At 38.1% G+C, this 15,022-nt stretch overlaps 1 protein-coding gene across 3 annotated transcripts in view; it reads left to right on the forward strand.

Moving 5' to 3' along the window:
• Positions 1 to 15,022, forward strand: part of LOC136864280 (isocitrate dehydrogenase [NAD] subunit gamma, mitochondrial) — a 319,092-nt gene that overhangs the window by 80,075 nt on the left and 223,995 nt on the right. For all 3 annotated transcript variants that reach the window (XM_067141053.2, XM_067141054.2, XM_067141055.2), the window contains exons 3-4: positions 1,261 to 1,364; positions 12,535 to 12,650. In XM_067141053.2, the coding sequence (XP_066997154.1) occupies positions 1,261 to 1,364; positions 12,535 to 12,650 (220 nt within the window). The remainder of the gene's footprint in view (positions 1 to 1,260; positions 1,365 to 12,534; positions 12,651 to 15,022) is intronic.

The raw sequence follows: 15,022 nt of genomic DNA on the forward strand, positions 1-15,022 counted from the left end.
GTGATCGGGCGGGCCAGGGCAACAGTCTGACATCCTGTGACTACAAGAAGGCACGTGTTTGCGCAGCAGCATGTGGTCGCGCATTGTCCTGGTGAAATATGGCGTCTTGAGGCGTCGTGCAGAAAGGGTATGGCTACAGGTCGCAGGATGTCATTCACTTAGGTCAAACTGGTCACATTGCGCTGGACACACACCAACTGTAATTTGTGGTTGTACCCAATAGCACCCCACACCAGAAGGCCCTGATTTGGCATTAGGTTTACCTTAATTAACAAAATTATTTTGTATTATTTCAGATCATAAATTGTATTTTTGTTTACATTATTTTCTCATTACTGAGCAAGTTAGTTGTCCATGCAGTTAGGGCCGCACAGCTGTGAGCTTGCATTTGGGAGATAGTGGGTTCAAATCCCACTGTCGGGAGCCCTGAAGATGATTTTCTGAGGTTTCTAATTTTCATACCTGGCAAATGCTGGGGCTGTTCCTTGATTGAAACATGGCTGCTTCCTTCCCACTCCTAGCTGTATTCTGTCCCATTGTCACTGTAAGAGCCATCTGTGGCAGTGCAGTGTAAAGCAAATTGTTAAAAAAAATCATTATCAATGAAAATAATGATAAAGTGGGAATTAAATTTGGTCACATCCAACTTTTGATTCCATTTTAAATGGATCTACATTAGAGCCCCAGTAATTCAAGTTAATTGGGACTAACTCCTCGAAGCACCAAAAACTTAAGTTGCATGGAAATACAAACAAATCAAAGGATAATGCATAAATAAATGTTTAACAGTAGAAAGGAAGTTTGAACAATACAGTATGTATGTACCTGTGTTAGATATGGGTAAACATTACCAAGTTTAAAAGAAACATGAATGTAAATTGCCCTGGGTTTTTGTTTAAAAATAAAGCCTGTAGCCTCATTTTTGAGCAGCAATATCGCACCCTATTTGTAAGATGCATTGTCAATCGGCATGGCTTTCACTTGCTGTTCGACGAAATGCAATGCCACATATGGCACTGCCAAACCCTTGGTGCGAGTCATCACTGGTACAGTCCCTTCACGTACTTCAGGTACCTGTCAGTCTTTAGTAGGAATGCGGTGGACAGGATTCTTTATGGGAAACATGTGAATGTTGTTTTACTGTGTTTTGTGAGAGTTTTTCATATGACCGGCGTGAATTTCATGGAATCCTCAAGCTACTGCTGCTCTACTGTACTTCTTTATAATCCTGTGTAATATTGATTGCTTTTGTGTCTTTAGGCAATGATTCCTGTAGCCAAATATGGAGGCCGCCATGCTGTTACCATGCTTGCTGGTGGCGGAATTGGTCCAGAATTGATGAACTACGTCAAGGATGTATTTAGGTATAATATAATTATTTGACTTTCTAAGATTCTGAGTGACATATCTGGATAGTTGTGCCTCATGATTTGGTGTAGGAGAGTAAAAATATTCTTTCTTTAGTACAGAATACGTGAATAATTTATTTTTATGATTCGAGAATAACTTGCTTGACTCTTTATTTGATTTGCGTAGCTTTGTTATGTATTTATACAGATAACTGGAAATACTACAGTACAATAAATTATAAAATTATGAAGCAACTTTTGCATCGTAATCTTTGTCAGTAGGCGTATAGTCCAGTAGCATTTCAAAATATATCAGTGTCTGGTCTGCACCATCTGTTTGTGAGAGTAAACAAGAATTTCTCTGGTGCTAACTGATAACAGATCTGTGGAAATTCACAATCCATTCTTCATAATTGGCTGGAAGACATTACACAGCACTAGTTTTTGAACAAAAACTGAAGTTACTTTGTTCAAAAACACGTACAACCTGTAATTTTGTGTCTTGCTGTTGCTTTCAACCTACAAATTTTACTCATTTCTGCACATCCAAACTGTGTGTTTTCAGTCAAATATGTGCTTATCCTGTTTTCTCGGTTTCTGGAAACTTTGCTTTATTCCATCAAATACCTGGCAGTTACTGTCTATTCAAGGCAGGTGATAAATCTCATTTTTTGTTCCATATTGACTTTTGAATAACAAACTAAATTTTCCTTTAATGGGATAATTTTAGCTTTTTTTTCCTTCCAATTACGCATGTAACTGTCGTCCACATCATGCTTTCTTCCTACTGTGTGATTAATAATTTGTGCTGCCACTTCAATAACGTGGAGCTTTTCTTCAGTCAATTCAACTCGAATGTTAAATCTGTGTTACTGTATGGAAGTGACCAGAGACATTACCTCAAGGTTACAGACTTTTATAAATCAGTGTTTGAGGTACATTATGAGAATATGGTGGCCAAAGACCATCTCAAACAAAGACCTTTGGGAGGCCACAAGTCAAAGTCCCATACAGGAACAGATAATGAGAAGAAAATGGAAATGGATTGGGCACACCCTGAGGAGACCACAGGAAAGTATCATAATGAAGGCATTGAGTTGGAATCCACAAGGCAGTCGCAGGCAAGGCAGACCGAGGATTACCTGGAAGAGAACCATAGATAAGGAGATTGCCGGAGTTAACAAGACATGGAGGGAGGTCAAAGCATTGGCGGCATATAGAACAAGTTGGAGAAATTTCGTCGAGGCCCTATGTTCCACCTGGAATTAAAGGAAATAAGATAGATAAGATAGAAGATTTCTTCAATCATGAATGTTCCATAATGAGAACTCACACCAGCCATCCTAGACATGTGCTGCTGCCTAAACTGATGCCACGCAAATGACTTTTGGCTAAAAACAAATTAACAGAGTGGGCAAAAAACTACCATTTTCCCGATTTATGTATGTCAGAAGCACTGTACTTATCTTGATGAAAATAATACCTGCAACCCAACTCTTCAGAATTGATTAATTTGACCATTTTTATGGCCCCTTTTTGTGCTTATTGAATTTTTCAGTGTAATGAGATCAACCCAACTCTTTGTCACGAGATTTTGAAAAATATGTGGGGATTATTTGTGTATATACAGTAATTGTTTAACCTATAATAAGAAATTAGGTGTGAATTATTTAGTTAGCATTTATTGCTTTTATACATTTATACTTGGTCTGATATTATGCTATGCAGTTGTTGCACATGCAATTTGTTTTGTGTACATGTGTGTCTTTAAAAGTGCAGGCATGAGTAAAACTTTCCCAAGTGTTATTTTATTTGCTTGTTTTGATATTTGTCCCTGCTTGTCAATTTATTCAATGCAATTACCACCCTGTGGGTGGGAGCATAGATTACACCCGTGGTATTTCCGGCCTGTCATAAGAGGTAATTAAAAGGGAGGCAAAACTTTGGGGAGGCACTGGATTATGGCATGGGGTGGAAGGATAAGAATATATCCACAGGTAATCTCTGCCCTTCGTAAAAGACAACTGAAAGGGTCGCTCAGATTTTGGTCCCCTCTTATGGGATTTGATAAAGTCAAAAATTCATGTATCCACCACTGAAAAAACACTGTTAAATATATAATTCTGCCTTGTCAGTACTATTAAAAGTTGTTTATTTACATCACTAAATGCCATATGTTTCAAGAACCTTGATCGTTCTCTTCCTCAGCGGCCAGTTAAACCACCAAACACATTTGGGACTTGATCTATCACTACCTCGTAATATAATTAAATTATTATTGAATATAAGAAAGTCATCTATATGGAATATTTGAAATTTCTTATACTAATTTAAAATTAAAATATTATATGTGTCAAATTTTAAGATTATCTAATATTCAAGCTTTTACATGAATTACCATTGAAATATCAGACTTGTCGAACAATTAAAATATTTTAAAACATTTAAAGTTAGTTAAGAAAGCCTGAACACAAAGAGAACTAAATACACTGATATCTCCATTCATAATGTCACTAAATTATATGGACGTTACGTGATTGTCCTGTTAATGACAGGTACAGGGTGAGTCCCGTCCTTCCTGCATGCTACGTGTTGATAAACGAGAGTGCAATCACTGTCACACCATTCCGTATGTCCGCAGAAAAACCAACTTCGATGAATGGACATTCAGATTTAAAAACAATAAAACTTACCCCATTACATTGAGTGTGGAAAATGTTCCACCTCAGCCTGTAGACAAGCATGATGATATTTCACTTCACCCACTGCAGTTCAGTCTCATGGCTCTTCTAAATTTTTTGTAAGTTACATTTTAAAATTTACAGCCCACAAAAATATTCTGTCCAGCACTTAATTCAGAAGTCATGAAATGCACTATACCGATCAATTACTGATAAGAAGCAATCGCACTATACACTGTACAGAAGTTTATTACAGACTAGCTGACACCATGACATCAGTGGGCGAGCTTTGGGGGTCAGGTGACCCTTGCATCATCAACTCACCCAGGTGTGGTACAAGAAATAACCAGCAACTAAACTGAGGCTCTCACTGTACTGTACAGTCATCAGCAGTCACCACTGATGTACACTTAGGTCTGTCGCTCAGGTGGCAGGTTATCTATCAATTCTATACCTAATCTTTACAAACAAGTTGGATTCTTCTTTACAGATGGATATTTGCCCTAATTTGTCCTCTTGAATTCCAACTTTATCTTCATATTCCCTTGGTAAGTTATTCCAATTCCTAAGTCATCTTTCTATAGTTGAATATTTACCCCAATTTGTCCCCTTGAATTCCAAGGGGAATAATCTTCATATTATATTCTATATAATTTTAAAAACTCCATTTTGCATCCGGGAGATAGTAGGTTCGAATCCCACTATCGGCAGTCCTGAAGATGGTTTTCCGTGGTTTCCCATTTTCACACCAGGCAAATGCTGGGGCTGTACCTTAATTAAGGCCACGGCTGCTTCCTTCCAACTCCTAGGCCTTTCCTATCCCATCGTCGCCATAAGACCTATCTGTGTCGGTGCGACATAAAGCCCCTAGCAAAAAAAAAAAAAAAAAAACTCCATTGAAGAGCTTGTCAGCATTAAAGTATGGCATCAGATTCATTTTGAGTGAACAGGTTTGAAGGATAACAATGTAGGACAACTTGCAAAATCATTTTCTTTTCTTAAATATACTTCTGTTAAGGTGTAATGGTGAGAACATCCCCATCTCCATAAATACTTTTTTCTCTTTAAGAAACAAAATATATTTTCATTTTAAAACTGGTTGGAGTGTGTTCAGAGTTGATCAGCTGGCCATAGAAAGAGAAATTCTAAGTGACTTGTAATATATTTGAATGGAAACTAACCTTCTGGTCTGAAGATAGTGGAATAGAATCTCAATATAGTTGGTTGGTGCATAAATGCAAGAGATCAACATCAACAGGATGACAGATCATCAGTTTAATGTGTTTTGAAGAAGACATTCTTCTTATCATGCTAACATTAGTCTTATGATTGTCACTCACAATGCGCAACACGAAAACCCGCAAGCTTCTACTTCCTTTATTGTTTTGAGTGTTAAAGTATGCAGCTCTGTTCCTAAAAGCCTTTTAAAGAAGAAAAATGCCGCTGTAACCTCAATTTTGTAGTCACAGCAGAAATTATAAAACAGAAAAGGTTAACTAGGATAATTCGAGTTCTACTTTCGCTTGGATGACGGTCATCTTGAGTAGTTTTTATTCGCTCAATGTGGAATGAAGCGTCTTTCTGTTGAGAGAAGGTGTCAAGTTTCTTGTCATGTAACATCTGCTGTTCGATGGACTACCATCAATCACAATCTCTCTGCTTCATTTAGGCACTGACTTTCTGCTAAGAGACACTCCTTTACGAAGACTGTTACCATTCCAGTCTCACAGTTTATATCTCCTACATAGTGTGAAAGTGTGGGTTTATTCGGCGTGGCAAACATATCATTTCGATGATCTTGAATTGAAATTCGGTGAGAATCCTTTCTTGAAATAACATTTAGCCATTTATGACGTTGCTCGTTGAGAGGAAATTCGTGAAACGAAATCCCACTTTCCAATCTACTTTTCATCTTGCATTAAGGCACACAACAGTAAACAATATTATGCACATAAACATTAAAACGGTTCACGACCAAAGAAATAACCAAATAAGGTAAATACAGGCTCAAATTTCACCAGTACTCTTAGCAGTGATCACCGAGCGTGTCTCGTCAAGCAGACTAATGCCAGCTTCTCAGCGCTCCAAGCGCCTGAACTGGTAACTACGCCGTGTTCGCTCGTTTACATGTGTGACCGGGCGAATGAGAAGGCGTATTAGCGCAGTCATAGTAGAGGGCGATGGACTGGCAAAACAAGTTCCGTGCTGTAATGAAAAATGTTTCACAAATAACCCAGGTACATCAATTTGTGTTTATGAAAGAGCACCCTGGTTTAGTGTTGACAAAGAAAGCCACAGTTTCTGACGAAGAACCCTACACCATCCTTCCAGAAGATCCACCGCCTGACTTAGTGACCTTCTGCAAGTCATCAAACCTCAAGGAATTAGCATTGATAGCCAGATGTATCTCCAAGAAAAAATTAGACCCTTCATATCAGAAGATAAGAAAGATATACTATGTCCTGCTGTAACATCTTTCCCTGCTCCAACAGCGCCGCCACCAACCACCTCAAGTGAAAATCTTACGGAGCCGCCTTCTGTTTCTCCTCCTCTGCCAGTAATTACACCATCATCTTCTTCAAAAAGTGTAACGCCTAGAAAGATAAGTAAGGCTCAGAAGAGAAAACCACCAACTCCGAGAAAATTCTCCCCAAAGAAGAGGTCTCGACCCACCTGCAGCTACTGTGGAGAGGCAGAACATCAGGACCAGATGGTGAAAGGGCATATAATATGCCCAAAATGCAGGCTTCAGCATGAATAACTGATATTCCTGTCTTATGCTGGCTGTGATTAACGATCATTAAGGTATGTGATAATTTTTATGAAGTGCAGTAGTGTTGCAATTAGTTGCTTTTAGTGACCTTCTGCAAGTCATAAAACCTGAGAGACTTAGCATTGATAGATGGATCTCCACGAAAAAATTAAACCGTAAATAATATCTGTTAGTAATTATTGTGAAAAAAATTCTATATCAGTACCGGTGAACATGAAAATGTACATGCCAGCATAACTTCCAAATAGTTTAGAAGTTACTTGTGTCACAAACTAACCACACTTTTAAACAGCTCTACTAAAAAGTTATGAAATCTTATGTTACAACATTACATGCTAATTTAAGGCCTTAATTTCTTTCGGAGGCATTCATTTCAATTACATGATTTTAGTTACGTATTATGGAACATGACAGTACCTTTATCTCAATATCCGACATGTGGTCCCTTTCATATGCAAGCACACATATAATGTTAAGAGTAGTAGGTGTGGACCCAGGTGGAGAGAAAAATAGCCAGGGAAGGCATTTTAACATTCAGATGTGAATGAACTAGTTAACCCCTCAGTGACATGGAGCTGTTAGCCACCTTTAAGCAACAATTATAATCATCATCATTTCTGCCTCTGTAGCTGCCGTCCTAGAGGGGCCGGGTTCAGTTTCTGGTACTGCCAGAAATGCAAGAATGGCAGGTAGGCTGATATGTTGTTAAAATGGTACATGCAGCTCACCTCCATTGGGGGTGTGCCAGGAACGAGCTGCATCACTTCAGAATGAGGGCACGAGTTTACGTATTTATCATCATCATCATCATCACTTTTAAGCAGAGTCTCGAAGGAATATAGTTTACAGAAATATATTTTATAATACTTCATTCCTTACAATAGTGGAGAAGAGGCCTGTTATATTTTAGGGAGAGTGATAGTGGTGTTCTCGTTTTTGCAAGTAATTTTTCAGGATACAATGAAAACTTAGTGTTATTGTTGCCTCGGAAAATTTGTGCGAGAAGGACGGAGACAATAGTTCGGAGATTCATTTGTCACAAATCCCAGATTAATGGTGTGATCACAGTTCATGAGAAAGAACCCTATTATTTTGAGGTGTTTCATAGTCCATCATTTGGTCTCATGCGCAACATGCACACTCATTCCTTCTGTCATGCATCAGATCTTGCTTTGCTTAGTGGAGATGAATGTAGTCTTCTCGTAGTAGTTCAGTTTGGTGTGATACAGTTGCTGTGTGATATATTCGGAACTTCACTTACTTCTCTTTAAGTCAAACTGCACCCTGCCATACTTCCATACCACACAATGTTGTATCTCTCAAACTGAGAGTGAGCAGAGTAATTACATGTTGTAGCATGTTTCAAGGTGTTGAAAGAAGTATAGGAATCACTGAATAAGGTTGAAATAAATATATACAGTATATATATGAAGGGCAACTGATCATACTGTTTATATCATAAAATTCCATAAGAAGAAATAAATACACATTCGATCATGTCAGCATGCATATCGATGGAATATGATTTACACAATCTATCTAGGTAAGGAAATGGCATGTAGTGAACCACACATCTGCCAGAAATCAGAAGAAAGGTATGTCTATACACTCAACTCTCGATGTACTATAATCGGATCAACCGTGTTGCGGCTTAACCATAATATCAAAAACACTAAAAATGCACGAGTGTTAAGAGTTACAGTAATACAGAATTACAAAGGGTCGGGATAATATTGCCGAGTCGTAATAGTGACAGGGGTGGTGCCACCTTGAAGTTATTTGTAGCAGGTGGGTCACACCAGCTGCGAGCACCTGCTGTACTCCACACCGCCCCACTCTGTCATTGTCTTGTTTTTGTTAAGTGCAGTTCAGTTCGCAAACAATGGCAACCAAACAGAAGTGTGTCGTTTTGATAACTCAACAGAAGTTGGATATTGTACAAGATATAGAATGAGGTTCTACCGTTAAACAGGTGTGTCCAATATAACGTTGGTGATTCTACCGTGCAGGATATTTTACGCAACAAAGACAAACTTCTATCATTTGCTTGTTTGCCCGATCAAACAGTGGTATGGCAAACCAAAAAACTATGAGAATATCTACGTTTGAGGAGCTTGACCAATGCATGATTGAGTGGTTTTCACAGCAGCGAGCTCAAGGGACCCCAGTATCGGGACCGATCTGTATGACTAAAGCGAAGTTTTTCTTCAAAGCTCTTGTGATGGAGGGTGATTTTGATGCGTCATCCACATGGTTTACACGCTTTCAACAGCGACATGGCATCTGTGATGTCAGTGTAAAAGGTGAGTTGTGAAGTGGAAATACAGAACCTGCTCAGCAGTTCAATTCAGATTTTGAAAAAAAATTCTGGATGAGGGTTTGGTCCCAGAACAAATTTACAATGCGGATGAGTCTGGCCTGTATTTTAAATGCCTACCAACCCATACTCTTGCTTTCAAGCAGGAGCATTGTGCACCAGGCTATAAAACATCTAAAGAAAGGATGATTATAATCTGCCCGAACACAACGGGCACTCATAAATTACCTTTATTCATCATTGGATAAGCAAAAAACCCTTGCTCTTTCAAAGATACAGAGGCCAAAATTTGCCTGTTGTGTACAAGAACCAAAAGTCTGCTTGGATGAACAGTGAGATTTTTAAACTGTGGTTTGACAATAACTTTGTCCCCAAAGTTCGTTAAATATTTAAAGTCAAATGGACTCTCAGAAAAGGCCGTTCTTTTGATAAATAATGTGCCCTCCCACCCAAATCAACCCGTTTTAAAATCAGCAGATGGCAACATTTATGCAAAATTTTTGCCTCCCAATGTCACTGCAATAATCCAGCCTATGGACCAGGGCGTAATATCTGCACTTAAAAGAAATTATCGGTCATCTCTTCTTCAAAACAGGATTGAAGAAGACAATGATCTCAAAATTTTTTAGAAAGAATTTAGAATTCTCGACGCTATTTATGAGATTCATTCGGCTTGGGAAAAAACAAACCCAAATATCATCGAAGATATTTCCGAGGACGGATTTCTCAGATTTGATGAAGTCGAAACAGTTAGTACAGTGACTGAAGCCGTAAAAACTGTCCCATGTGGAGAGAAAGTTGACAAAGACAATATTCGTCAATGGTTCGCTTGTGAACAAAACGACCAAGGTTACGAAGAGCTGACTGACGAACAGATTGTTGACAAAGTAAAGGGCAGGGAGGGAGCGGGAAGTTAAAGTGATGGGCGGGGGACAGCTGCTCGCACCACACAAGCACAACAAACAGTTATGCATGGGGCTGCCTTGGCAAATGTTGAGTCATTGCTGGAGTACATCGGGGGCCAGGATGATGCTCTCCTCAAAAAAAAAAAAACTTGTTCTGAGAAACTTGAGAAGCAAAATAAATACAAAAATGTTTCTCAGCATAAAAGCAGAAAACCATGACTGATTATTTTCACAAACAGTAAAGTTAGGTAGTCTAAACATCTTTCTTTGCCTAATTTTCAACAAAAAGTGCTGTTTACTTTTACATTTATTAATTGTGCTAAGTGTTAATTTTGGTGCAATGTATTGCAAAAGTTAATAAAAAAACAATGCACTAGTATCATTTATTATCATTTTAACTGTACTTTCAGTACGCCTGTTCTATTTTTAACTTTTTGTGGGTTAACCACGATTTTACTTACCCAGGAAGCCTTAACCCTACATTATCCCAGTTATTTGAGAGTTCAGTGTATGTGTCCAATCTTCTTCTTCTTCTTCTACGAAGTTATGCCATTTCCATCTTGACGGCATTAAAAGTTTACATGTTAGAAGCCACAGAGTTTTATATGATGCATTGAAAAAAAAAATAGTGGTCTGTACGATGTATGGAGATGGGCGTCAAGGGATTAATGATGCTGGAAGTTGGGAGGCTTGTATAAAAATTTTGGAAAAACTAGTAGATTATTTCATGCATATCTCTTGTTGTATCATTACTTATTTACAAGGCAGTCGTTTTCATGCCTGATGATAGTCTAGAGCCGCATTGTCAAAATGGCAGTCACTCTCATTTTGTCACAAGTGTGTGCTCAGAGCTTGAAAGTCAGTCCTCCTGATTATTATTATTATTATTATTATTATTATTATTATTATTATTATTATTATTATTATTATTATTATTATTATTGTTGTTGTCGTTGTTGTTATCTGGGAGAGTATCTCCCATTAAGAACTTATCATAGGCTTCTCAATATTAACCTTCTGTAATTTCTTTTCTGACAGATTTCTTTAGGATTTACATCTCCACAGATTACTAAGTACAAGTACATTCTTGTTCACAGGCTATTTTAAAATATATATTGCAGAATAGACCACCAAGTGAATTGGTGGTGTGGTTAGGATCACATAGCTGTGAGCTGCATTCGGGAGGTGGTTGGTTCAAATTCCACTGTCAGCGGCTCTGAAGTTGGTTTTCTGTGGATTCCCAGTTTTACACTTTACACCAGACAAATGCTGGGGGCTGTACCTTAAGGCCTCAGCTGCAACTTTCCCACCCCTATCACTTTCTCACCCTTGCATCACCGAAAATCTTCTATTTGTTAGTGCAATGTTAAACTACTAGCCAAAAAAAAAAAAAAAAAGCCATCAGAATACACAAACAGGACTAATCTGCCACAAACTAAATGGTGATCTCAACCAGTGCATGTGGGATTTTTTGAAGTGAAAAGTCTTATCACTGTAGTTTGGATTCCATTTAAAGCTAGAGGTCTCATGACTATGTATAATCACAATACTAACAGTCCCGTTAAACTATAAAGCTGGCCATGTGGTCTAGGGGTAGCGTGCATGCATCTTACCCAGAGGCCTCGGGTCTGATTTGTGGCAGGATCTTACCTGGATCTGAGGACTGGTTCAATGTCCATTCAGCTTACATGAGAATAATTGAGGAGCTATCTGACGGTGAAATAGCAGCCCCAGTCCAGAAAGCCGCGAGGATTTATTACCACGTATTAACTCCTATTCTGCAGGCCTTGTAGGCTGAGCAACAGTTGCCTGGTATACCAGTGCCATCGCGGATGTAGCACCATGGTTGATTTATAAAATTACAAACTTATTTATCCAAATGTTTGGTGACGACATAGTGTTTCAGAGACCAGCTTATGTATGTTTGGTTACTAATTCTTTTCTCATTTCCTAGAATTGACTCAGCTGATGCCAACCTCTGATCCAGTTTTTAAAGTTTCCATAAACAGCTCAACAACAGTTCTACTTGTATCTGATCTGTCTTAAGGAGAAAATACTGGATAAGTCTGAACAGAATATAATGCCATGTTACACAAGTGTGGATTCTACAACTCTCCAGCATGTGGCTGTGGGACGCATGTGAGCAGACTTTAGATCACATAGTCCAAGAATGCCTCTTTATAATGTATCAAGGTCCTGCTGATAACATCAAGAACACTACACACTCTGCACTGGAGTGGCTTCAATCTGTAGATGTGCAGTTATGATGGCAACTTTGTTGAGGGGTGGTGGTTGTGGTTGTTGAGTTTTCTTTCTTATTGTGAATATTCTACTTAGTTACTCTTTTGGCAAATTACCCTATCTCAACAGTATATTACTGCTGTTCTATTTTTTCTGTGTTTCAGTATATTACCATAGTTTTTATTCAGTATATGTGTATTGCTGTGATTTCTTTTCCATGCAGTTAATTAAATACACAATTTTTATATCATGCATATATACTTCCTAGGTATGCAGGTGTTCCTGTAGATTTTGAAGATGTTCAGTTAGATCCAAAAAGTGAAAGTAATGAAGATTTGGATTATGCCCTTACTTCAATTAGAAGGAATGGGGTTGCTATTAAAGGTATGTAACAAGTGTCTAAATGGGAGTGTAGTAGTCATTTTTGTCTACCATAACAACTTTGCCTTATCTTCACTTTTAATTATTTTGTGTGTTTTTATTTTCTTCTTCATTAGTTCTAATTTAAATAACTATGACTCAGACTTCTCAAGAAGAATTAATGTGCTCTGGAATAATAATTTTGTGGTAGGTGGGAAAAAATGAAGTACCGTAATAGATTTTACTGAAGGATTAAAAGGTATGTATACACATATCAGGACACGAATATTACTTACGGAGCCACCATTTTGGGGCTGAATGTGGGCGTTCCCTGCAGCACTTCCATGCTGCATATAGGCGAGTTTAAGAATTAAAAAGTGGATTTAATAACACAAAAGCTATTAAAATTAGTTCTATTTGCCTCGGATTACTTGTAGTGAATAGTTTTCCTCTAACCTTCAAATCATGAAATAAGATGATCTGTTTTATCATCTATAAGAACTCTGGTTTTATATGTTTTGGACAGTTGCAATGGAATTAAAAACAGACTACGCCTGTATGAAAAAATTATCGTAGTAAACTTTTCAGCCAGCAGGCCTACAACAAAGTAATATCATGATCAAAAAAGAGTGCACGTTTAAAATTAATTACATATAGGGCCTAGATATAGGTTAAGGCCTAAAACAACATTATTACAATACATATTACAGCCAGTAATTCGGGCTACATTCCTAGTAACAGGAAAACCTGCAAATATTAGAACACTCTGATACATTATAATAAGAGTGACCGCCTCCGTAGCATAACGGTTAATGTTACTAGCTTCTGTCCTTGGGGCCCAAATACGACTCTCGGCACTACCAGAAATTTAAGAATGGCAGGAAGGCTGGTATGTGGTTGAAATGGTACATGCAGCTCACCTCCATTGGGGGGGTGTGCCTGAAAAATTGAGCTATGTCACCTCGGGATGATGACGCGAGTTTACTATTATATACATTTTATATAGTGAAATAAATTTTTAATGAAATAGAATTATACATGCAATTGTGTAAAGTATGTTTATTTTAGACTAATGGGCCTATCACCCTACAAAATTAATTCAATAGAAAGCGACATAATCGGCGTCTTCTCTTATTTTTAAAAAAATTTTTTTTTGCTAAGGGCTTTACATCGCACCGAGACAGATAGGTCTTATGGCGACTCTTCTCTTATTATGATTTATGAGTACACCTACAACTTTCTGAGTAATAATTACAAGATTTTTCAATTAACGTAATGATGTTATTTATTTTATCAGTTCCATTTCCTGCTGAAGCAGCCCTCTCCTTCTGGGCCTTCCTGGCACACAAGAAAGGTTTTGGGGGATTAAGAATGTCGAAGAATGTAGGGAAGGCAGTCCATTTTAGCAGCTTTTTTCCATCTGCTCTCTATACTTCAAATGGACATACTTCAAAATGAAGCAGCAGGAAAAGATTATAATCAGGATATGGCCAGTAAAAATAATTTGATAGACAAGCTTTTTACAAAAGCAAATATAATAACGTTGGTGATTATTATATTTTTTTCTAGCAAAAGTTATACTAACTGTAATAAATAATAATGTTATTGCTTTTACGTCCCACTAACTACTTGGACAGTTTTTTCGGAGATGCCAAGGTGCTGGAATTTAGTCCCGCAGGAGTTGTTTTACGTGTCTGGAGTTCTACAAACATGAGGCTGACATATTTGAGCACCTTCAAATACCAACAGACTGAGCCAATTTCGAACCTGCCACGTTGGAGTCAGAAGGCCAGCGCCTTAACCGTCTGATCCACTCAGCCTGGCATTATACTAACCTCACATAGCTGTGAATATTCTGTTGGCTGCCATTTATAATGTTGGCAATTCTGCACCCATTTTGCCTTTCTGTTCCATCATTCGGGAATCTAAATAATTTAGTCCCTTTAGGTGAGTGACTTACAATTTGGGCCGACACAAGAACCCATTATAATTTTAATGTCATTGCATTGGATAAGTACGCATAAACCCGCCTCGGTGGTGGGATCATGTGAGGCGAATGGAGGAGGATAGGTTACCTACGAGAATAATGGACTCTGCCATGGAGGGTAAGAGAAGTGGAGGGAGACCAAGACGACGATGGTTAGACTCGGTTTCTAACAATTTAAAGGTAAGAGGTATAGAACTAAATGAGGCCACAACACTAGTTGCAAATCGAGGATTGTGGCGAAGTTTAGTAAATTCACAGAGGCTTGCAGACTGAACGCTGAAAGGCATAACAGTCTATAATGTTAATGTATGTATGTATGTATGTATATATGTGTGTATGTATGCATTGGATAACACGCAGATGACAGAAAGTACAGAGCTTTGATCTCAAAAGTGCTACTGCTGCAAAG

This window comes from Anabrus simplex, chromosome 2 (assembly GCF_040414725.1).
Source record: "Anabrus simplex isolate iqAnaSimp1 chromosome 2, ASM4041472v1, whole genome shotgun sequence".
Taxonomy (NCBI): Eukaryota; Metazoa; Arthropoda; class Insecta; order Orthoptera; family Tettigoniidae; genus Anabrus; species Anabrus simplex.